Source organism: Macaca thibetana, chromosome 9 (assembly GCF_024542745.1).
Source record: "Macaca thibetana thibetana isolate TM-01 chromosome 9, ASM2454274v1, whole genome shotgun sequence".
NCBI classification, from domain to species: domain Eukaryota; kingdom Metazoa; phylum Chordata; class Mammalia; order Primates; family Cercopithecidae; genus Macaca; species Macaca thibetana.
In genome coordinates, this window is record NC_065586.1 from 117,583,416 (window position 1) to 117,609,401 (window position 25,986).

The 25,986-nt window shown below is 44.5% G+C and overlaps 1 protein-coding gene across 17 annotated transcripts in view; it reads right to left on the reverse strand.

The window, feature by feature from the left end:
* FGFR2 (fibroblast growth factor receptor 2) overlaps positions 1 to 25,986 on the reverse strand; it is a 121,910-nt gene that overhangs the window by 23,131 nt on the left and 72,793 nt on the right. For 7 of the 17 annotated variants that reach the window (XM_050803954.1, XM_050803946.1, XM_050803938.1 and 4 more), the window contains 5 exons: positions 20,150 to 20,340; positions 18,880 to 19,027; positions 15,274 to 15,477; positions 3,372 to 3,522; positions 56 to 177 (listed from right to left, as the gene is read on the reverse strand). In XM_050803954.1, coding sequence (XP_050659911.1) covers positions 56 to 177; positions 3,372 to 3,522; positions 15,274 to 15,477; positions 18,880 to 19,027; positions 20,150 to 20,340 — 816 coding nt within the window. Of the gene's footprint in view, positions 1 to 55; positions 178 to 3,371; positions 3,524 to 15,273; positions 15,478 to 17,515; positions 17,661 to 18,879; positions 19,028 to 20,149; positions 20,341 to 25,986 lie in introns of all 17 variants that reach the window. The other 10 variants (XM_050803956.1, XM_050803950.1, XM_050803944.1 and 7 more) reach the window with 3 other exon arrangements.

Here is a 25,986-nt window from a genome sequence, read left to right on the forward strand (position 1 = left end):
CTTGATAAAGACTCTCCACCCAGCCCCTCCCCGAGCCTCCCGCCTCCCCGCTCACCTTTCAACATCTTCACGGCCACGGTGACCGCCTCCTTGGGCTTGTCTTTGTCGATTCCCACTGCTTCCGCCATGACCACTTGCCCAAAGCAACCTTCTCCCAGGGGCTTGCCCAGTGTCAGCCTAAATGTGTAAATAGGGGATTAGCACACAGCATCTGGTGATGGGGTGTAGCAAGGGAAATTCCAGAACTAAATATAAAAATCTTTCAGCGGCTTGCTAAAGCATGGAGTGCTTATCATATGGAACTAATGAGACTTAGGGTACACACGCGCCCAAGTATTTTCCTAGTGACGTTTTAGAGAATGGCAATTACTGGTGGAACAGCTATTGAATTTCACATCGGTATTCTTGGTTTATTTTCTTTAGCAAAGGTATCCTTGCTAGTGCGGTGGTCAGCTTTCCTAAGTGCCAGAGAGGAGCTTTTGATCTTGAGCCAATTAAATATTTGTAATTTAGAATGGCTCAAAGAAAAAACGTTAAGACTGTTCTTATTTTTTTTTTTTTTTGTCCCTGTAAAATGGTGGCTTTAAAATTATTATTATTCAAATACCAACGGATTTTATGGTCACATTCCTTGCCAAGTTACAGGATATGCCTCTTAAAAGCATTTCAAGGAATCTCTAATTTTTTACTAAAAAGAAAATTCTAAAAAATTGGGGACTTTTTTTGACATAAGTTTAAAAGTCCTTATGACTACATAAAATTAACAATGAAGAAAATCCAAAGTGAACACCACAAATTAAATGTCTAAGACTACAAGGTCTATGCATGTCAGATGAATAGCCATATATTGTCCTTACGCATTCCAGAAACCAACAGAATGCAAAAGTCTTTGGAATACTTCCGAATATGGCTTATTCTAACTTAAGCATAGCACAGCAAAGCATGGAGCTGCCATCAGTAAACAGTATTTACAATAAATACACAATGGTTTGCAAAAGTTCAGCATAAAAACTGAGGGCAGCGTACGCTATGCTGAGGTCATTTTGTTTCTATCCAGAACTAAAATTAAATTTGACATCTTGGCAGAAAATAAATATTTGCATTGGAAAAATGGCTAATTTATGTCCCACTGCCTTGCTACTACAAGCATAACAATCCGTTCTTTGTATAACTTCTGCCTCCAATCTAATAAACGGCTTCTAAATAGCCTTCATTCATTGGAAATATGTTCCACCTACGTTTGCACTAAACACTGTTTTGAAATGTTTAGCACTCAGATTTTCCACACTCAGGGTACCCCGGGTGGGAGGTAACAGTTGGGCACATACAGACTTCCACTGTTGACTGCGGTATCACAGGTGGCAAAAACTATGGACTAAACCCGAAAGCTGCGATTTCTTTTTTTTTTTTTTTTTTTTTTTTTTTTTTGAGACGGAGTCTCGCTCTGTCGCCCAGGCTGGAGTGCAGTGGCCGGATCTCAGCTCACTGCAAGCTCCGCCTCCCGGGTTCGGGCTATTCTCCTGCCTCAGCCTCCTGAGTAGCTGGGACTACAGGCGCCCGCCACCTCGCCCGGCTAGTTTTTTGTATTTTTTAGTAGAGACGGGGTTTCACCGTGTTAGCCAGGATGGTCTCGATCTCCTGACCTCGTGATCCGCCCGACTCGGCCTCCCAAAGTGCTGGGATTACAGGCTTGAGCCACCGCGCCCGGCCAGCGATTTCTTAAAATATGATCACAACTCCCCAGTTCGGTCATATATATAGGAATGTGCGCATGAACCTACCTACGTATATAATCACACACAAACTAGGGCTGGCGGAGTTCACAAGAAACATCCATTTCTCCACATCCTACAGGTAAAGAAACTATTATTTGTGTTTTTCTCTGGTGCCCCACCAGGAAATGTCCAATTAACATGCCTTGAGTGAATGAATAAGTGAATGAGTGAGTGTTCTTTTCACTACAGTATACAAATCAACTGGAAATTACTTCCATTAACACTCTAACCAAATAATATCTATATAATTATTCAGTCCTAGCTAATGGTACACATCTCTAAACTGGCAGTTGGGAAACAAAACTGATGTGACATCACGTGAATCAAAATCAGAAGTGCCAGCCACGTAAGCTACCTCTCCCTTCCAAATAGAGCTCAACAGATCAGTCTCTGGAAAGAAAAGCTTATCTTCGCATTTCCAAATGTGTATATGCATATACGAGAAGTCTATATTAAACACTTCCCTACCATAATCTCAGGAGCTACTGAGAATGTCAAGGCAAACAGGGTAGCTGCTCATAAGCAAGTCAAGAGCTTATTCCAGTGTATGTGATGCAGAAGCAGTCAGCATTTCCACCTTCCCATACTCTCAAGCTGTTACTACAAAAAGTACCCCAGAAGTGAGTGGACAGTCCTACAAAGACCACTGCACTTCCTTTCAGAAGGAGGATCTCGGAGTCAGTCCCCTTCTAGAGGACGAGGGCTAGTAGTTCAAGTTCTGCCCACTGACTCCATGCCCCACACAATGATCCTGCTGAGGTTTGCAGTTCAGAGCTCCCAGGTTACCACCACGTGAAGGGAAATGAAAGGAAAACTCACATAAGCTAAGAACTCTGCTCAGTCCTGGGAGGTCTGAACCACCACCCTCATTTTATGAGAATGAATTTCAGAGAATCAGGTGCCTCACCCGAGGTTGCCCAGCCACTGTCTGGCAAAGCCAGGATTCAAATGCACCCCAACAGAGCCCCAGTACATGGAGTTCAAACGAGACCAAGAGATACACAACCCCAACAATACCCAGGTGGTCACATTTTTGCCTAAACATCTGATTGGCACACCTCTGTATCATCCAACAAGGAAAATATTATGGACCACAGAAATTAGATGTCAGGTACCGTATTTGAAGCTTTTCAGCCCAATATGATATTAATAACCAATGAGAACAGTAACATTGGGTAGAGGTCCTTAAGGCCATTTATATTCTGCCTCTAATTTCTCCACAGAAGTGAACACAAAACAGTCTTGTTCTAGTAACCAAAAACTGGAATGTCAAATCTGTTTTATAAATTGGATAATTCTACTTTTATTCCATTTGACGGAGTCTGAATTGCCCAGACACTTAAAAAATGATAACCAGATGCCATCTTCTTTGGGGACCAGCCAGGGGCAAGCAGCTCTGCTTTCAAGGAGCTATTTTTTTTTTAATCCATTCTTTTCTTTTCCAGGAGTTGGTTATTTAGAAACACAATCTTACTCCTGCTGACATCATCACAGCAAGACCTTTGTGGCTAAAGGTCATAAAAAGAAAATGTTAATCCAATCTCCCCATTTATAGCTGAGTCTCCATCCTGGGATGCGGCCAAGAGAAGTACTCACTTATCTCTTGGAAATTCCCATTTTGGGTCCTCTGGAAGTTCATACTCAGAGACCCCTGCCAGCATGGGGGTGTCTGCCGTTGAAGAGAGGCGTGTTGTTATCCTCACCAGCGGGGTGTTGGAGTTCATGGAGGAGCTGGACTCAGCCGAAACCTGGATACAAAATGCAAAGACACAGATGTAATCCTGGCTCCACCCGAGAAGGCTGGAAGTCAGCCAGAGCCCAGCCAGAGTATCGGATCTTAGAAAGGAATGGGTTGGGGGCTGGCAGAAGTCAGAAACCAAATTAGAAAACCACTGGAATCCAACTCCTCTGCCCTCCAGTCCATGCAGTACTAGATGTCATCCAAAGTGTATGTTCCTATGTTCAGGTTTTTCTATGAAATTTTTCTATGGCATCTGATCACAATGTAAGTTTTCTTTCTGTCCTAATTCCTCCGGAGAGTCACTTGAAGACATGCAGACAGTCCTCCCCGGCTTCATTAGTACCTTTATGCTTGTACCTGCACCTGTACTGGAGCCCCGGACAATGGATCTCCTCTCAGACCACCCAGATCATGGATCAGTGCTGTGCGTATGAAATTCTATGAAAACTTTTTGGAAACCAGCTCTTCCATAGTTCCTCTGTCTTTGGAAATGTAAAGTGGAGTATCTCAAGGAAAGAGTTCTAGGACTTGAATGTGGAAGACATTCAGCAGCTCCGAGTCCCTTTAACTCAAAATAACCCAAGACCCCAGTATTGGGTGCCATTCTTTGTTTCTCCCCAGTCCTTCTGGAAATTATTGATGGCCAGGCCGTTCAGTGAAAATGGGCTGCCTCTTGTCTTCAGTTTCAGAAACCAGTGCACTAAACACGTGGGATGAAGCATCAAGGGAAAGAAAATACGCCTTTTCCCATAACCACACAAGAGAACTCCTCTCCCACCTGGCAGGACACAGGGCTCCACCGAGTTACTTCCTTGTTTACCCTGATCCATTTCAGTCTGTGTCTGATAAAATGATTATTTCTTAAATATATCATTGTCCTTTGGCTGGTTGCTATGGAAAAAAAAAAAAGACTCACGCAGAGCACACTGGAAGGCCACTTCTGAGGATGACTACGCAGTCTTAGTCTGACCACAGGCTGCTTGAACAGTGTCTTATTCTAAACCACGAACAAGACTTTGGCCCAAGAGAACAAGAATGTGAAGTTAACCCATGATCCATCTCTAAGCAGCCAGTGAGCCCACCCTGGGCTCTGTCTCCTGCATGCCTGCCCAGGTGGATAGTATTCCTGGATGTGCTTACGAACTCCTTCAATCACACTGGCAAAGACCAAGTCCAGATGAACAAATTTAGGTGGGATGAACTTTCACAGGGTGGGTCCTGGGCTCTTCTCACAGGGAACCAGGGCACCTGTCCTATTCAAAAAGCTTTGAATCGCACCTTTGTAAACCCTCAAAGTAGGCCGGAAACTCAAGAAGATGCCCAAGAATGGATTAGGGGAAAAAATCATTTTAGGATTAGGAAGTTGTTTTCAATATTAAAATAAAAAAGTGGGCCATTTTTCACACAGAATTCCTATTGTCTTTTAAAACATACATGAGCACTTTCTGAGCCTTCCGTTCAATCTTTTGGCAGGGGGCAGTTATTCCTAAACTTCATTATGCAGATAGTATGAGCAACATTTATTTACTGTATGGTAAAAATGTTTTAAAAGAGGGGAGTAAAGAATCATTAATTGTGGAACTGAGACCCTCACACCCAAGTGTCTGGGTTGCACAAGCAAATGGCAGAAGCAAGCGGGAAAAGACGAGAAGGTAAATGTGGGTGCTCCTATGGAATCCGTCCTGCCCCCCACTGAGGTCACAGACTAGGCATGAACCAACCCCACCCTGGGTGAAACAGACAACTTTAAAGTCCCCGCCATGTGGTATCCAACCTCACTGTAGCGAGCTGACCTCATCTGCAGGACACATCAGAAGCCAGGAACTTTCAGAGACCATCAAGACTTCCAGTTTGCACTGGTCCACAGGAACATCTCAAGCTCCATCTACAGAGCTCAGAAAGGTTCAGGAGCGGGTGTAACGGCCAATGATGCTTCCCCAAATCTTTCTGTCCTCTTAATTCATTCTGCATCAGGGCCATGAGATGTGGATGCTTAAGTACGCAGGTGTTTTGAAGAATAAGGTGGTCTTCTGAAAGTTCTTCCCCATGAACAGGAAAAAATCACCACTCATTGCAGGGGGAACTTATGCTTGAGGACATTATGGGCAAGAAGCTCCAGCCAAACTAGTAAGAACCGGCCAGCCAGGCGCAGTGGCTCACACCCGTAATCTCAGCACTTTGGGAGGCTGAAGCAGGCAGATCACTTGAGGTCCGGAGTTTGAGATCAGTCTGGCCAACATGCTGAAACCCTATCTCTACTAAAAATTAAAAAATGAGTTGCGTGTGGTGGCAGGCACCTGTAATCCCAGCTACTCGGGAGGCTGAGGCAGGAGAATCGCTTGAACCCGGGAGGCAGAGGTTGCAGTGAGCCGAGATTGTGCCCCAGCACTCCAGCCTGGGCAACAGGGCAAGACTCCGTCTCAGAAGAAAAAAAAGAAAAAAGCAGCCTAGCAATGTGACAATTTCCACAAATGGCCAGGGTCTGGCGGGTTGTGCAGCCAGAACTCTCTGCATGGCCTGCAGCGTAGCCCCTCGTCACCGGATACGTTTCCAGGATTCCACTACCGGGTACATAGTGGAAGCTGCAATCAATAGAGGAGTCGGAACCGATTAAGCAATTGCTGAGGACTGCAGTCCTGGATGACGTTAACACCCAGCAGGCAGAGGCATGGCTAGGCTTCTGTGACTCCTCCTTGAAAATCACCGCTCTCATCAGCGAGGCTTACAGAATAGGATGTGGGGAAGGCAGCTGTCCCACAGCGAGGTGTGAGAACAAGGGTACTTAAAAGTTTCTGGAAGGATATATAAGAGACTTAGCAGTGATCACCTTTGGGGAGAGAGATTAGGAGTTGAGAGAGGGAGTAGAAAATACATTTTATTTCAGAACTTTCTAGACCATTTGGATTTTATTACCACGTATATGTAACTCTTTTATGTTCTAGAAGAAGTACTTTATTTAACAAAAATATTTTTTAGAATAATAAGGATCTGAGCTGAGGCATGAACAAGGGAAAAGAAAACGAAGGGCATATGCTTGAAATATGCTGACTTCTAAAATGAGTGAAGTTACAAGATCGCTGCTTTCGGCCCCTCCTTCTGCTACCAGGCTAGGTTTTGTGGCATCTCTGCATCCTTCCATGTGGGCAGCAGCCAATCCCGTTGCTGCCTTTCCCGTGCTCATCATTCACAACATGAGACCCCGCATCAGGCAGGCTGCATCCTGACCACCTGCAACAGCATGGGACTGTGCAGTCAGATTGCCAGGGTCCCAGTCCCGTTTCAGCGCTCACTCACTGCGTGAGCTTTGGGAAATCACTTAACCTTTCTAGGCCTGGGTTTCCTCATCTGTTAAAAACGAGACAGGGGCTGGGCGGCTGGGCACAGTGTCTCACACCTGTAATCCCGGCACTTTGGGAAGCCAAAGCAGGCAGATCTTCTGAGGTCAGGAGTTCGAGACCAGCCTGAACAACATGGTGAAACCCCGTCTCTACAAAAAATAGAAAAGTTAGCAGGGCGTGGTCGTGTGTGCCTGTAATCCCAGCTACTGGGGAGGCTGAAGCAGGAGAACTGCTTGAACCTGGGAGGCATAGGTTGTGGTGAGCCAAGATGGTGCCACTGCACTGCTGCCTGGGCAACAGAGCAAGACCCCATCTCAAAAAAAAAAGGAGACAAGAGCAGGTCCAACAGCACAGCATTAATGTGACAATAAAATGAGGCGGGAGAAAAACGGATGAAGTGCTTAGTGCTAGGCCCGGCACTAAGAGCTCAGTTAATGTCTGCTACCAACACTGCAATATTTTCTCTTAGTCCCTTTAGAATCATTTGCTGCCCAGATCTAAGAGAACAGACAATGGCACTTCTCTCTGGGTAACTTGGAGCGTTTGGAGCCTAGGGTGGTTCTGAGTGTAAGATACAGTTAGTCCTCCGCATCTGTGGGTTCTGCGTTCATGGCTTCAACCAATCACAGATCAAAAATATTTGAAAGAGAATAAAAAATAACAATACAACAATTTTAAAATATAAATAAAAAAAACAACATCCTGGCTAACATGGTGAAACCCCGTCTCTACTAAAAATACAAAAAACTAGCCGGGCGAGGTGGCGGGCGCCTGTAGTCCCAGCTACTCCGGAGGCTGAGGCAGGAGAATGGCGTGAACCCGGGAGGCGGAGCTTGCAGTGAGCTGAGACCCGGCCACTGCACTCCAGCCTGGGCGACAGAGCGAGACTCCGTCTCAAAAAAAAAAATAAATAAAAAATAAAAAATAAAAAAAAACAATATAGTATAACAACTATTTACATAGCATTTACAGCGTATTAGTTGTTACATGTATGACTAGAAATGACTAAGTATACGAGAGGACATACACAGTTTATATGCAAATACTATACCATTTTATATAAAGATCTTGGGCATCCACAGATTTGGGTGTATTCGGGGTTGCTAGAACCAATCCCCAACACATACCAGGGACAACTGTAATGTCAAACTGTGTGCGACCAGGAAGATAATGCAGTGATACTAAGGGCTGACTGCAGAAGATACGCCTTAGTGGGCACGCTTGATTTGCTAAATGAGGCCCTCTGCTCACTGCTAGGATAGGCTGGGGTACTAGCAAGCAGGAGATGAAGAATCCAGGAGTCAGGGAATCATCTCAGGGCAGGAGAAAAACTGGACAGTAAGAGGGTCCTCATGACAAACACGGCTTAGGGGTTACCTCAGAAGAGAAAAATTTAACATTCAATCTGAAGTTCACCACTCCATGGCTCACCCACGACCCCAAAGGAATCTGCATCCACAAACCCCTGGCAAAAGTTCACATGTGTCTACACCATCCCCCAAACAGACGGTCTCAACAAGATTTTCATGTGGCAGCTTTTCAAATGGAAAGCCTAAAAATAAATAAATAAATAAGAAAACCCTTACCAACTTTATTGTCATCATTATTAGAATTTTAAAAAATGAGGTTTACAGGAAGGATGATTTATGGGAATTTTGTTCAGATGAGGTATGGAGATTCAGATTAAATGCACAAACCTGGAAAATACTTTTATAAAAACATGAAGGCGGCGGGGGAAAGGTAAGAAAATGGGCAAAGTCTAAGAAACTATAGAATTTGATTGCTCTGTCTACTATATCTTAATTTTACCTCCATGCATTTTTACTATGCTTTTAAAATCCCCTCTGGGGCTATAAAATACGGCTGGCTTTCTCTTCATTCCCTTCGACTCCAAGAATGAGTCTGTGCTGGGGGCTTGGCCTGATCCTGGGCAAGCCATTCCCTTGTGGGACTCCATGTTTTACTGGGTTTCCTTCCTCTGAATCAGGACCCTCAGATAACTCCCGCTGCTCATCTTTGAAATCCTTCTGTTTCTTTAGTACTATTAAATTATCTTTCTTTTCTTTTGCACAAAATCATAATCTTCCTTATTCTTCAGTTCCTACCTAGAAACTTCAATTCTGGAGATTCCTTCCTAATCAATTTTAATATATTCCCTTGTTAGTGATAAAGTGAGTTACTTACAAACAATCAACATGAACACTCTAGTAAACTGTTTTCCCACTCCCGAATCTTGGCAGGCATTTTTTTTTTTTTAAGCATGTATTTTCACAGACTCCAATTCCATTTCCTCACTTTCCGGAATCTCTCTAGCATGTGCCATAAGTCAAGCTTTTAAGTAAATGTGCTTTCCGTACATTTCCATGGTACATACGGGAGATTAAGTGAGGAAGTGGGTTTTTTTCTTTCTTTTTAAAGGGCCACCAAGAAACAGTGTTATCTCTTTTCTTTCTTTTTCTTTTCTTTTTTTTTTTTTTTAAGATACAGCTTCTCTCTCATTACCCAGGCTGGAGTGCAATGGCATGATCTTGGCTCACTGCAACCTCCACCTCCCAGGTTCAAGCGATTCTCCTGCCTCAGCGTCCCAAGTAGCTGGGATTACAGGCATGTACCACCACGCCCGGCTAATTTTGTATTTTTAGTAGAGAAATGGTTTCGCCACACTGATCAGGCTGGTCTTGAACTCCTGACCTCAGGTGATCCACCTACGTCAGCCTCCCAAAGCGCTGGGATTACAGGTGTGGGCCACTAGGCCCGGTCTAACAGTGTTATCTTTTTATAATGAATTAAATTTACCATCTAGAGGGGACTTCTTAGAGAACAGAGCAAGCAGAAGCGAAGATGTTCCAGGGGAGAAGAGATGAATTAATACTTGTGTGTTTATTCCCCAGGACTGACAAACACACTTGGACCACAGCCTGCCAAACAGGCCCTTTGACTCTTAGGCTGTAAACCACCTTTCCCCACCAGCACACAAGGTCGGTATTAACATACTTCTGCTCTAATACAAGCCTTGCCCACCACTCCCCTATGGCCAAACAAAATGCTTTCACCCCCGCAAGCTGGGTGCCTGAGATAAAGCTTCAAAGGCTTCTGAAGTTGCATTTTTAATTCCTCCATAACAAAATTTAGGTAATTAGGCAAGGCAGTTCATCAGACACTCACTTTTCTCCCGTAGCGAGTCTCTGCCTCCCATAGGCCCTTCCCTGGCACTCTGTGAGCAAACCTATCGGAACCATGACGCACCAGCCCCAGATGCGCTGGCTCTGCTCAAGAGATCGCATCAGCCAAGATCCAGGTCAGATCTTGGGCAAACTGTTGTGTCCTTTGGAGGCTGAGAGAGGAGAAAAGGGAACAGTGAAATAGGGGCAGGGAAGGCGAGGTGCCTACATGAAAGGGCAGATTCCAGTTAAGTCATCCGTGACCACTCTAATTACCCAAATGTTTTCTGGAGCCAGTGAGGTTTAGACCACCTGATTGACCAAAATACAAAGAATATTCCCAGATCATGATGTTCAGCTGCCAGGCAGTAAATGAGCTTCCAGGAGTAGAACATCCATCCCTCTTCTCGGAATTTGGCATGTTTGAGGATCACTAACACTGGACCTGAGAACTAGCTACTGAGTCACACACTCCTCCCCCGAGGCACCCGCTCCACTCCTCCCCCTTCATCTTGGTCCTATTCCTAACATCCCCAGGAACATGCCATTTGCCTTAAAAGTATTGTTACAAAAGGTGGCCTTCACTGCCCTTGATTTATTTTATTTTATTTTACTTTATTTTATTTTATTTTTTTATTGTGTGTGTGAGACAGAGTATCACTCTGTCTGTCGCCAAGGCTGGAGGGCAGTGGCGCGATCTCAGCTCACTGCAACCTCTACCTCCTGGGTTCTAGCTATTCTCCTGCCTCAGTTTCCCAAGTAGCTGAGATTACAGGCATGCATCACCACGCCCAGCTAATTTTTGTATTTTTTAGTGGAGACAGGGTTTCACTATATGTTGGCCAGGCTGGTCTAGAACTCCTGACCGCAGGTGATCTGCCTGTCTTGGTCTCCCAAAGTGCTGAGATTATGGGCATGAGCCACGGCGCCTGGCCTGCTCTTGATTTTTTTCTGGTTTTCAGCCTGCCTATATCAGCAGCTGAGAAGGTGAAACTGTCTGAAAAAAAAAAAAAATACCCTGCAGCCTCTTGCACCATGCCGACGGCAGTGAGAAAGGGTATAAGCTGCACAGGAGATGAATTTATCTGGACGGAGCCAACCACAAACAGTTAAATCTCCATCCTACCCTATGGAAGCTTCAAGCCCCAGAGAAAGAAACTGATGTGCTCAATGTAAAACTGATTCAGCAAACTCAGCAACACTGCACGTCTCCTAAACAGGCATCCTCAGTTTCCCCTGAACTCCATCCTCCACCCACCCCTACACCCTCCCCCACCATCCAATTGATTTGTGGAAAACACAGAAAGTGATGCTGCCCACTTTAACTCCCAAAGGCTGCTTCACACTGGCCACTGGCTGTCCAGCAGACCTGTACAAGAACCAACACGCTCACAAAGATGCCCCTCTCTGGGCTGGCTGTTGTTGGTCTCATTTAACTCGCTGGGCACCAAAGGATTGGGAGTAGGTGAGCAGCGTCTGGCGTGGTGCCCAAGCCTTGACACTGTGACATGAGCCTCCATCAAAGGACAGAGAGATGCCACCTGCCATCTGCCTCCCACCACCCAAAAGCTGCTTCTCCTTCTTCAAGCCATGTGCATACAAAGTCTCAAAAAATTCACGCTTACTAGGAAATGATTGCAAGGGATTTCTTCTGTGGTACCAGAAAAAAAAAAAATTTTTGCTCAAAAAAATAACATAAACTGAAACGTCTGTGTTACACCAGTAAGTCTAGTGCAAATTAATACATACCAAGAAGGAAGAACTCACAGGAGGAACAAAAACTCAACTTTTCTTGTTCTCAAAAGAGAACAAGGATGGACTGAGGGCCGTGAGTGAGATGCTGTGTGTATGGGTGTTGGAAAGGGAAAGAGTCAGGGCCATGCAGACACTTAGTGATCCCCGTCTCCTAGAAGAGGCTGGCCAACACAGAATAAAAAGTGGCCTCATAAATGCCTAGAAACAACCCATCCTTGACACATCTGATTAGAGGCTCACCTGTCGCCAGGTAAAGGCATGCTTGGCATCCCTGTGGTATTTGCTCTGTCATCAACATATCTGCAGGCCTTTCTGGGGCTTTTCATTCCAGCTCCAGTCCAATAACCCTCTTTGATCCAGATACTCGATAAGCATCTCTTTCTCTACCAAAGCGGCCATGCTTACTGATGAAACATTCCTTGTGAAGATCCAATAATGTACCCCACCTGGACATGTGGAAGGAGCTGAGGTGTGTCAACATTCCCCCAAATAAATTAATCTCACGCAGATGTATTTTTCCAGGGAACCGGCATTTGCCCCATTTTCTCTGCTTCTGTTATACTCCTTGGCCCTACTATTACATTTTCTTTTCTTTTGTTTCCACTTTGGGTTTTTGTTTGTTTGTTTTGGTTTTTGGAGTTGGGGTCTCGCTGTGTTGCTCAGACTGGTCTTGAACTCCTGGATTCAAAGGATCCTCCCACCTCAGCCTCCTGTGGAGCTAGGATTACAGGCATTTACCACCAAATAACCTGGGAACCACCGGTGAATGTGACAGGCTGTGTCTTACATGTAACCTGGTTTATACCCAGCACTTAGTAAATTATGATGAATCAATAAAAGGAAGGAGGGAAGAAAAAGAGGAAGGTACTCTGATGTTCCCTCTGGTAACACAGGGAGGATACGAAAAAGGACCAACTTAGGCTGAATCCTCTCTCTCTCTTTTTTTTTTTTTTTAAGACAGAGTTTCACTCTTGTTGCCCACGCTGGAGTGCAATGGCGTAATCTTGGCTCACTGCAACCTCCACCTCCTGGGTTCAAGCGATTCTCCCGCCTCAGCCTCCCAAGTAGCTGGGACTAAAGGCATGCACAACCACACCCAGCTAATTTGTGAATTTTTAATAGAGACGAGGTTTCACCATGCTAGTCAGGCTGGATGATCTCGAACTCATGACCTTGGGTGATCCACCCGCCTCGGCCTCCCAAAGTGCTGGGATTACAGGCATGAGCCATCACGCCCGGCCAGGCTGAATTCTCTTAAAGAAAAAATATAAATGGCATTGCATGTGAGTATACATATAATTACTTAATTTAGAACATTCTTATGTCAACTTCCAATGTCTGCCCTCTTCTTAGTCCTCAAGGATCCATCTACAAGTAGTACATTTCCAAATATTATTTTCCTCAAACCGTATTCTTAGATGGACAGTGATGAAAAGCCACCTGACACTGGGGAAAGAAAACACAATGACTGTGGCTGAGTCAGGGGGATTTTAAGGGCATCTTACCCTTTTATATTAAGTAAAAAGAAAAGCATTGTAACAGTTGCAGAAAAAAAGATGATGAGATAATTACGGGGCAGTGGCCTAGCTATGCCAAATTACAAGCTGCCTCCAGAAGTTAGCATTTTTCCCTATTAGAAAAAAAATAATAGAAACCATGTAAGAGTTATCTCAGGACTGGACTCCCCTAGAAACTGGCTAGCCAGCTGGCCCCATCTTTGCTCTCCTGGCCCCAAGAAAGATAATCATGTCACTCAAAATGACAACAGCGTTCTTGGTGGCAGAAGTGACCCAATAGGCCCCTTTTTTCCATGCTCTTAACACAATTTGGTCATTCGCCTACACTTGACACACACTTTAAATTCTATCCTCCGCCTCCACAAAGACAGACCTGCTTGCAACATGGCTTCAGAGAAGTTAACAAGGACCCATTCAGCCGGGAGTCTGGAGCTGGGTTGTGAACAGCCAGACCCATGCCAAAACCACTGCTGACCAACTGGTTCCTAATCCTTCCTAATGCCTTGTCCAGAAAATGTCATTCCTACCTAAAGTCCCTAGAGAGCCATGCCTGGGATTAACCTGGAGTTTCTCAAAGTGCATTCTAAAATCACCAGAGGGCTTGTAATAAAATGCAGATTCCTGGCCCTATCCAAGATGACTAAACAAGAATCTCTGGGGCTGAGACAAAGGAATCTGAAATTTTAACAAGTACCCCGTAAATTTTACTAAAATACACACTGAAATACAGCCAATGAGTTTGCTGTTTTACTTGCTATTTCAAAATAACCTTTATCAGAACCAAGTTTCAAATGCTTTTGTAAACATTCTACGTCTACATCTGCCTTCCGCTTCCATCTCTGTGAACAAACAGAAAACAGCCGAAGCATTTCCTGTCCCACCTACCTATGCAGGGCTTTGGTTTACAGCAGAGGCTCCATCTTGCCCCATCTCCCCCAGAGCAAAACTAAACCAATCAGGAGGCACACAAGCAAAAAGCAACCACCAAAGACCAAGTTGGGGGTTAAAAACAATCTGTTGCTGGTTCCTTACAAATATTCTACCAATAAATCACCGCCACACCTGTGAACTACTAACAATGAGACATAATAGATGCATACAATTATATTGTAAGTTGCAAAGAGGTTAAGCCAAAATTCAGTGTAGAAAGTTATTGTGCACCAGTTTAAATCAAACAGTCCAGACGCACCCCCAGGGCATAAGATTCTGATCTTGACTTTAAAAAATAAGTCAGAGAACTTAGAGTCTCTTTCCTACTAGTGGCATAAGTCCCAAGCGAATGTTCATGCTTATCTTAAAAAAGGTATTAGATCACAGGAGACCAATGTGGCTAAGGCTTCGGAGAGACCGCTGTACTTGAGTCTGATCAAACACACACAGGGGTATTTGCCTCCAGTTATTTCCAGTCCTGCTAATTAGTTTTCTGATTTTTTTTTTTTTTTTTTTTTTTTTTTTTTGAGACGGAGTCTCGCTCTGTCGCCCAGGCTGGAGTGCAGTGGCCGGATCTCAGCTCACTGCAAGCTCCGCCTCCCGGGTTTACGCCATTCTCCTGCCTCAGCCTTCGAGTAGCTGGGTCTACAGGCGCCCGCCACCTCGCCCGGCTAGTTTTTTTTGTATTTTTTAGTAGAGACGGGTTTTCACCGTGTTAGCCAGGATGGTCTCGATCTCCTGACCTCGTGGTCCGCCCGTCTTGGCCTCCCAAAGTGCTGGGATTACAGGCTTGAGCCACCGCGCCCGGCTAGTTTTCTGATTCTGACACTATTGTCCTTTCTTGCCCTTGGAACTGGACCCCATTGATCCAAGCGACGCACTATGACTAGACTCTCCAAGCTCCAAACACTAACTAGGTGACGGCCAAGCATCACACCAGAATCACTCGCACATGGAAGCTCACAGAAGTCGATGGCATCAAAACAGAGCAAAAGATCCACAAGCTGGCTGGGTCATGGGGGAGGAGTAAATTTCTTTAAACTCTTTATCTACTTTCTGTTACCTGTCTCCGCAGGGGGATGCGCTTGGTCAGCTTGTGCACAGCCGGCTGGCTGCTAAAGTCTGGCTTCTTGGTCGTGTTCTTCATTCGGCACAGGATGACTGTTACCACCATACAGGCGATTAAGAAGACCCCTATGCAGTAAATGGCTATCTCCAGGTAGTCTGGGGAAGCTGTAATCTCCTTTTCTCTTCCAGGAGCTAAATTGCAGATCACAGGAGGAGGAACAGATAAGCAGGCCACAGAGTTAGCACACGAGACTGATGCATCATAGCACAACCAAAGGAACCAAAAGGTGATGACCATTCTCAAGGCAAGGTGGGCTTCCCAAAAACTCAATCCTGCAGAATGGCATGGGCCATAGGTCTGCCAAGTGCCCCTCCCAAATGAAAATGAATAACCAGGGGGTTCATCATTTGACCACCAGGACCCGGGTAGTCACTGTCTCTAGCCTCAGTGGGCATCCGCAGTCCAGTGAGTGGCTGACACCCAGTTGCACAGGGCAGGCTATGAGGCCACATTCTGTTAGACATTTGAGCGGAGGATGACCAACTGTACCCGCAGTGAGAGGATTATCTTTCATGATGGTCTGTGAATGCAAACCAAATACAAAGTTCTGAAATATCAATGACGCCCACTTTTGTTTCTAAGGAGACAGTGACAACGCTTCAGTCTTACATGGGTAGGCTCTTCCAAAGGAAGACTCCACAGGATAATTTAACCCAGATGAACACAATTCCATATGAAACTGATGTTCATCTAGTAGGCTGGTCCGAAAAAGTTTTGGTGAATTCCTTAATACCATCTAGTCCATAAACAAACCAATGCATTAAATACACAGACTGAATTGCTTATAATATAGTACCATTAGATCCATAACACATAAAGCTTATAATATTCCTTAATAACCTTTTAAGTTTATACATATCTGGTTATACTGTTATGTCACTATAGTTTTTCTCTTAAAGAAAAAACATAAAGGTATTATGTGTGAGTATAATTACTTAATTTAGCACATTTCTATATCAACTTTCAATGTCTGCCTTCTTCCTAGTCCTCGATGATCCATCTACAAGCAGTGTATTTCCAAACAGTGTTTCTCTCAAACTGCATTCTTAGGTAAGTGCTAGCACTGTCAGGCAAACTGGTTAAGAAGTGCCAGTTAGGCACCACAGAATGCAGTACTGCAAATAAAAGCAAGTTTCAACATAAGAGAGGTCCCTTTGTTTCAAAGCAAATATTCACAGAGCAGATTCGCAACAAAAGGAAAAACGGATGCAATGGTATTATCGAAAGCTTATATATTTTAACCAGAAAAATACTTGCAAGATAGTCAAAATTCTCAGCAGCAACAGCACAAAAATGAAACAATCTATTTTATTTTTACTAGATGTAAAATAAGCATGCAGGTAGGCACTGTACTCTAAAAACAAGGAATTAATAACTGGAGTGGAACATCATAAGCTAGCAAACCGCAGTCTCTGCAGTTTCACAAAGGAAAGGACAAAGAGGCAGATGCATCAGAGAGGACAGTGTTTAATATCAAGAAAGTTTCACTAGAATAGAGATGTTGGTTAAAGATTCAGACAGCAGCAATGTTTAGGCAACAGGGCTGCAGTGATGTTTATTTCTCTGTGAGGCAGAAATAACATCAAGCCCAAGATGGCAGGAGCATGCTTTGCAATGAGAGCAAACTGAAAGTCCATTCTATCGCAACATGCAGCAAGCCACCGATCCCCAAGGTAGGTAACGCACTGCTTCTGTGCACCTGACATTCAGAGGTGCCGCTCCCCACGCTGCTCCATACACACCCCTCTATTTACATCTCGTTAAAAATACAAAGTGGGATGAAAGCAATAAAAACACACACAGGATTTTAGCAAAATGGAATTTGAAGTGAGAATAAATTACTTTGAATTTTACAAAGTAATTTCAACTTCTTCCTTAAGAGAAAGGGGGATGGGCTAATTTATACATTGGCTCAATGACTCACTAAAAATATGAGATCCCTTCAGGTTTTAAGGGTGAAATTTCCCTTGATCATAAATGTGAGTGTGGGATCTCACTGTGTGTGAATTTCCAAGGCAGTTTTCTTATCCCTGAGGGATAATTTTTAACATTTTTTATATCTTTATGCAAGGATAAAAGGGGCCATTTCTGATAACAGAAGCTGTGTTAATTTTATAGCAATCAACCAAGAAAAGGGGAAAAAACCCAGAGAGAAAGAGCAGTATATACCTGGCAGAACTGTCAACCATGCAGAGTGAAAGGATATCCCAATAGAATTACCCGCCAAGCACGTATATTCCCCAGCGTCCTCAAAAGTTACATTCCGAATATAGAGAACCTCAATCTCTTTGTCCGTGGTGTTAACACCGGCGGCCTAGAAAACAAGGGAAGCAAGAGAAAAGGCTAGACGACACAGGAATGATTGTGGAGGGGGCTGTGGAACCACAAGGCATTGCACCGGGGGCTTCAGGGGGTGCTGGCCACTGGGAGATTCCGACTGCAGCCCATCCACAAAGCCCACAACCGAGAGACACGGAGCAACACTGACCAGCTCACCTCCACAGGCCCGTCACCACACCGGCTTCACCTCCTAGACATGCACGCAATCAAATGCATGGAAAAAATCAACCCACAGAGGTCCGTTCTCTTGGCCTGTGCTTTGGTTTGCATTTAGGGGTGGTTTTACAAAAGTATGGTGCCCAGAAGGCCAACCTGGTTCTGGTCCTGTTGGCTGCAGACTCCCACCAAGAGGAAAGGGTAGTTCTATCCAAACTGCTGTGTTTTAAGACAGTACACTGCACATAAGCTCAGATGGACACCTCACCCATCCTCCTGGCCCTGTGGGAACCAATCGGGGTGGAAGGTTGTCTTGGTTACCAGGCTCTGGTTATTTTTACTTCTGCAAAACCATCTTGCCTTATGTAGCATTGACAAAAAGAAATGGAAGCAAGCATCATCTTGGTAACCAAAAAAACTGGGCTTTTTTTCTTTTTATTAATAAATATTTGAATGTGAGTCATGACAAACTTAAAAAGTCAACCTTTCGCCTTTAGTAGCGGCCAGTAGGACGTTCATTCAGTAAGATGAACTCCCCTCAAATTTGGTGCAACAAGGTCAAGAACAGCATCTCATCAGGATCAGGTATGCAACCAAAGAAACTGCTTTGTTGAACAAATTGCATCATGCCAATATTTCCCTAAAACTTACAGTAGAAGGAGACAAACTCTGCTGATACTCAAATGCCCCGTATTAAACAGGCATGGAGGTGTGTGTTTTAAATGGTGTTAATGTGCAGTAATGATGGGAAATGTGCAGCCTAAACAAGACCAACCAGAAGGAGCAACTTAAAAACTGGGTGGGGGTGGAGGCTAATCTCTAGAAGAAATTGGAGCAAGCACTTTGAACGTTGTGGGCATTTTTCCATGGCTACTGGCACCATACCAGCTGCATCACCGAAGAAAGATTATTATAAATATACCAAGGCCACAAGAGTTATCCTATAAGCTGCCTGCAGTCTCCCAAAGCACCAAGTCTTTTCAGCTTCTATATCCAGCTTTCTTTTTAAAAAAAGACAAAAATGAAAGCATTGTTACCTTGCTGTTTTGGCAGGACAGTGAGCCAGGCAGACTGGTTGGCCTGCCCTATATAATTGGAGACCTTACATATATATTCCCCAGCATCCGCCTCGGTCACATTGAACAGAGCCAGCACTTCTGCATTGGAACTATTTATCCCCGAGTGCTAGAACAGACACAGGAGAACAATATAACGGCCAACCAGGAAGGTCTTAGCACTGTCTATGGTCCCACCACCAACACACCGCAAGAAAACAAAATCCATTACATCTAAACAGCGGCATTAAAGGGCTGTGGGTTTTGAAAGAACAAAATCAGTCCAGTGGTGGACAATGGAGAGACCTGGTGGAGAGAAGGGCAGGAGGGTGTGACCGATAGTTAAGTGGATAGGTCGGGTGGGTCCCCAGGTTGGTCATCTTTTTCCATTGCCTTTGATCCTTGGAATTGTTAGCTGGTGAGAACACCTCATTGGCTGAAAAGTTCTTACTTGGGTCACCTATGGTTCTACTGGAAGAATGTTCTTAAGGACATTCATTCTGTATGAGCAACTAGACATGGGAGGCGTGGTAGGCAAGGAGCTAAGAGCCAGCTGTACAGGTTTAGCTACCCCTGTCCTTAGCCTCCTGAAGAGCAAATTCTAGATCTAAAAAAGAGGCAGATGCTATGAAAATAGGGGCTTGCAAACAAGAAATAAGGAGGGAAAGATATTTTCCTTGTTCAACATTTCACTGGTGCAGAAACATGACCTAGGGTTTATTGTCTAAATCACCTGTGAATGGATTTCAAAGGTCAGGGATTTGTTTGTTTGTTTTTTAAAAAAATCCAGATTGTTTCTAAAAGGTGGCTACTAAAATTGGATCCTAACGTCCTATTAATAGAAAACAACATCAGAGTAACAATCAACATTGGCACAATGGCTTGAGCCTACAAAGCTCCTTCCATCCACTCCATCCCATTTATTCTGCACAACCGCCCTATTGGGGAGACAGTATCATGATCTCTACTTTTAGAGATGTGCAGCTAAGCCTAAATGTCTGTGATCTCAGGGCTGATAAATAGCTGAACTATTCTCTCTCCAAGTTTAGTAGTTCTTCCCCTACTCTATAGTTCCCTTCTGAAATTTTACTAGCAAGCATAATGATCTGTTAATTCCTTAGCACACTCTCTGCTGGCTAGTCAAAACAGAGAATCATCCTCTCTCAACTCCAACAGGAAATCAAAGAACCTGTGGCCAGACCCATGAAGGAGACCCCAGTTGTGGGTACCTTTAGATTCAGAAAGTCCTCACCTTGAGAACCTTGAGGTAGGGCAGCCCGTCGGGCCCGTATTTACTGCCGTTCTTTTCCACGTGCTTGATCCACTGGATGTGGGGCTGGGCATCACTGTAAACCTTGCAGACAAACTCTACGTCTCCTCCAACCACTGTGGAGGCATTTGCCGGCAGTCCGGCTTGGAGGATGGGCCGGTGAGGCGATCGCTCTGGTGGAGAGAGGGAAGAAAGGAGGAGCGGGGATGGGAGAAGGAGAGACCAATAAATAAGCTATGTTGTCCAGAGGCCTGTCAGTGAACTCATGCCAGAAAAGCCTCAAGCCTGCTGGCTGACGCCTTTGAAATAACACCATGGCCCCATGAATAACAGAAGCAACTTCAAAGGAGACTGCTGGAGCGCGACCCTTGTACAAAGAACACTTATTTAGAAAATCTCGAAAAGAACTTATTACATCCCAGGTTATTGGCTGTCCATGGCCACCTGATGAATAAGGGAAGAGATTCTACTTTGACAATCCAAGTGACAAATGGTAGGGGAGGGGATGCTTCTTCACTTATCCTATTTGAGATCATCTCAAAGACTCACCTCAACCACAAACTTAACATCACAGGCAAATGACAAGACTAACTTTAAGGACACTCTGAATACCAAAAATGGTTTCGATAGGCACGTGTCTCCCAATACATCTTTTTTTACTTTTCTGAGACGGGGTCTCACTTCATTGCCCAGGCTAGAGTGCAGTGGCATAATCACAGCTCACTGCAACCTCGGCCTCCCAGGCTCAGGTGATTCTCCAATCTCAGCCTCCTGAGTAGCTGGGACTACAGGCACCCACCACCACGCCCAGCCGATTTTCAAATTTTTTGTAGAGACAAGATTTCATCATGTTGCCCAGGCTGGTCTCAAACTCCTACGCTCAAGCGATCCACCCGCCTCAGCCTCCCGAATTGCTGGGATTACAGACTGTGAGCCACCACGCTCAGCTCGAATACATTTCTAAGATGCTCTGAGAAGACTTCCAACCTTTGTTTTAAAAATTAAACTAAAACCTAAAGCCCAAAGTTATGAACAGATTTGATTAATAATGGGATTCATCTCTTTATTGTGGAATTCACTCCATTCATTCATTCTTTATTCACCCATCTAGCTCTTTGATGAATATCAGGTGTTACTCTATGCCAGGTACTAAATGCACAAGTAGATGTTTCCTAGCTTATTCCAACATGACACTGAATGAAACATAAGGAGATGCTGGTTTCCAACTTCTGGCTATGTTTTAGTCTGCCCTATAAAAGAGCAGAGACAGTATCCCCAAATTACTTCCTAGCTTCCCCTGTGTTGCCTCTCTGTACCTCGAGAACACGTTCTCAACAAAGAATACGCCCTCTCATTTTATGTCTGGAAAGGCTTCTCTCCAGCTAAGAGGTGGTCTCTGCAGAACTTTTGCAGAGACAATCAAGCCAAGGTGTGCTAGCAACCACACACGAGGCTCCTCAAGTGTTAAGTAACACCCATGGAAAAATGGCCTAAGGACTTAACTATGCATTTCTCCAAGACACAAATGGCCACTAGGTGGGTGAAAAGTTTCTCAATGTCACTAATCATTAGAGAAATGCAAATCAAAACCACAAGGAGCTATCACATGACGCCTGTCAGGATGGGAGGAAAGAAAAAAAAAAGACAAGAGTCGGCAAGGATGTGGAGACACTGGAACCCCCGCACACTGTTGATGGGAATATAAAATGATGCTGCCACCATGGAAAACAATATGGAGGTTCCTCAAAAAATTAAAAACAGAACTACCCTAAGATCTTGTAATCCCACTTCTCTATTTATCTAAAAGAACTGAAATCAGGATCTGCACTCCTATATTCATTGCAGCACCATTAACAATAGCCAAGAAATGGAATCAATCTAAGTGTCTGCCAAAGGATTAATTTTTACAACGTGGCTATATACACAACGGAATACTATTCAGTCATGAAGAAGGAAATGGTGCAATATGTGACATCATGGAAGCCATGATGCTAACTGAAACAGGACAGTCACAGAAAGACAGATACTGCATGACTCTACTGATATGAGGTATCTAAATTCATCACATTCATAAAATAAAAGAGTGGAACAGTGGTTGCCAGGGGCTGGGAAAGGGAAGGAAATGGTGAGTTGCAATCAAGGGACATAAAGTTTCAGTCAAACAAGATGAACAAGCTCTAGAGATCTGCTGCACAGCATCGTGCCTATAGTCAACAGCATATTGTACACTTAAAACTTAGCTGAAGACCAGGCGCAGTGGCTCATGCCTTTGAGCACAATCCCAGCACTTTGGAGGCCGAGGCAGAAGGATTGCTTGAGGTCAGGAGTGTGAGACCAGCCTGGGCAACATAGCAAGACCCCTATCTCTACAAATAATAAAAAACTTAGCCAGGCATGGTGGTGCATGCCTGTAGTCCCAGGTACTTGGGACTGAGGTGAGAGAGTGGCTTGAGCCTGGGAAGTTGAGGCTGCAGTGAGCCACGATCATGCCATTGCACTCCAGCCTGGACAATAAAGTGAGACCCTGTCTTTAAAAAGAAAAGAAAAAAAAAAACTTAGTTGAGATGGTAGTTCTCATGCTTAGCATTCTTGCAACAATAAAATAAAATAAAAAGAATTAAATAACCACCAGACCACCACACTACTACCTGATCTTGTCATACGAACTTACTGGAACCTTCCTACACAGATCTGTCAAAAGCCACACAAAACACAATCATGTGTCCATTCAAGAACACAACTCCATCCCGACAGGCCTGCACTTACCAGCCTCCTCCCTCTCTTCCTCCCCTACGTGTGGGTACCACTACCCTAACCGCCATTGTTAAAAACAACTGAGGGAAATGAGGAGAACCCAGCCAGCTCAGCACACCAAGGATGTTTCTGTACTGTACCTGAGAATCCCCGTGCACTGGGCTGGAAACAGCAAATTAGAACGATAGATATCTACATCTTCCTGTATTGGGCCTTTCAGATTAAAATATCATCTAGTGGAATTTGTTGGACGAGAGCCAGACCATGTGCAAATTGATTTTACTGCATAAGCCTGTTGCTGGTCTTTAAAAAGAAAGAAAAAGTGCTAGTGGTTACCCTTAGCACATTTCATTCCAGAATCTCCCATCACTTTACAGACATCTATGTTTTCACATTATAAAGATAAGGATATTGGAGCCGCAAAGAAATCATTCATTTGCTCCTATATTGCCCATGTAGGCTTAGCAAAGAACCAGAAGTTAAGACTTGTGGTGTTTGTGGGCAGAAAATTTCAAAGCTGGGTCCCTTCAAACGTCACGTGAAACCCTTGCTCTCTGGCTCGTACGCTGACCCAGGGATGGGCCCCAGCAAGCCTCCTGGTCACGCCTGGCAGCTGGCTGGACATCCCAGGGACATGTCCACAGCAGGCAGCGACCAAGGTCTGGTTTAATCTCAGCTGGCCTCATCCATGTGGGAAGGACAGAGCTAAGTCCACGCACGAACAGACACACACTCTTCTCTCCTCACCAAGCCTCCTACCAAGAGACTTCACAGCATTAGGGGAAGCCGTCCTCTGGGCTAGATCCTGCCAGCCAAGGTCACAAACTATGCTCCTATGCACCTAGCAAATAGTAAGAAGGTTTACTCCTTCACACAGAAATGTGAACTTTGGGTATCAATTCATGCCCTGGCTCCGTTTTCCAGTTCTGTACTTGCACATGCATGTGTGTGTAGTGTGGGTGCGTTTTAAGATAAATATTTACAGTGGGCCTACATATCTATTCTTAGAAACAAAGGTAATAAAATCTTAAATGTCATAAGCCAGATCAACTGAGTTTCAAACCAAGTCCTCTTTCTTAAACATACTTGTTTCTAATAAATCGTTTCACAAGCAAACATTGTGTATGCAGTACCAAATAATGATGCCTTGTGAACAATGAGTGCTTTCATACCGCCTGACATCTCTGGCCTGCGCCAGGCTTCGACAGAGAATTTAGTCACTGGGGCAACACTGGCAGGGCCCACTACAGAGCTGCAGTCTTGTTTTCCTTGTGGTCAAAGTGCTGCTGAGCTCCAGTTATTAAGTTATTCCAATGCTATCCCGACTATGTACACACACACACACACACACACACACACACACACACACACACACACCCCAAGTTTGCAATGGCTTAATGTTATTGCATTTGCAAATGACAGCATACCAAATGTTACACGCTTGCAGTCTTGAATTCATCTTTTCAAATTTTCTCACCTTATACAAAATAACCTCTTAACCACCTCCACTCCCCCTCCGCCCTTTCTCACTTCTGGTAGAAAAACTGCAAGCAGGATTGCGCTGTAATAGAAACCTTACACTGTCTTCCAAACTTATTACAGCTGCCTTCGGTATAAAATGAAACCTTAGAGAATGTTATTTAAAATGTTTTTAAAAAGTCAGTAGGTCTCATGTTTCATTTCTCCACATCAGGCTTTGATTTCCTTTGCAACCTTATTCTCTGCCCTTAAACAAGTCGGAGAAGGAGGCCTGGACGTCTTGGAAAAGGGCCCAGGATGCCAGCATCTGCCGAACCCTGCGCTCCTCCTCTCGAACCCTTCAGCCATCCACCACCTCTCGGAATCCATAAGAACCTCAGGAACAGTGAGCAGTAAGTAGATGACAGCGCCTGGACTCCTGTCCTAACTTCTGAAAAACCGAGGTGACGGCAGGGTGCAGATGGTGGACGAGGATGCAGGCTGGGCAGAGTGGGGGCCCCCTTTGTGGCCTGGCCCAGTGGGTACTAGGGCAGAGACAAAGGGGATCATGACCCCAAGAGCTCATGTGTTCTCCTCACCAGGAACCTCCCCAGTCCCTGGGCAAACCAAACCCCTCAAGTTTGCAACTTTTTTTGCAACAAGCTGATATAAAAAGAATTCACTGATGAATTATCTCTGGGTGACAGACTAAAGCCCGGGGCTAGTTCATCTCTTCTACTATGTGATAGCAAAAATCATATCTTCTCCACCAGGAAGGACAGGAAGGATTTACAGTTTTAGGCAAGGTTCTCTTCTAGCATGTTTAACTCTCAGATATTATATAAGACAGATTTTCCTTTTTACAAAGGGAGTGAGATAAACACATGGAAAATAGGCTGATGAGTAGCTCCTCTGTTTCTTTACTGCAATTTTAATTACATATATACACACATATAAGAATAGACGTTCTGAGTTCAGCAGGTCGCAAACGCACGGTGCGCGGACCTGGAACAAGATGAGAACCTTCAAAAGCGTGATTGGAAGGTGCCTGTGTGAATTCCACATTAAGACGGAATGGAAAGCAGTCCAAAGGGTGCGGCCACTGCTGCCGGGACAGTTGGCTGCACTGCTGGAATGAGGTTCCACCAAATAAACGCGTAGTAAACACAGGCTGAAGTGCTTTAAAAAAAATACATTCTCTCCCAGCGTTCTCGCTCTCACTCTTGGTCTCGCCCCCTTTTTTCAAGTGTCCACTCCGCTAAAGCAGAAAGCCCAGCTGCTAAGAATTTAAATATCAGGATGGGCTCTGTCAAGCCCTGCTCTGTAGCTGGGAGCCATAACCCAACTAAAGACTGCAGCAGGAAAGCACTGCCTGCTTCCTTCCAAGAGGGAATTATTGAGGGAGACAGAGAGGAAAAACCTACCTGAGTGACAAAGAATAAATCTTTGTTAATTGACCATTGAATTTTTATAACATGCCAGTCCTCCTCTGGACATAGTACTATGTTTGCTCATAAGAGATCTACAGCTTTTGCTCTGACATAGCAAAGGCCATAAAGAATGTCCACTGAGCCGAGAGGCCTCATGTCTACAGGCTCAGTAAACAT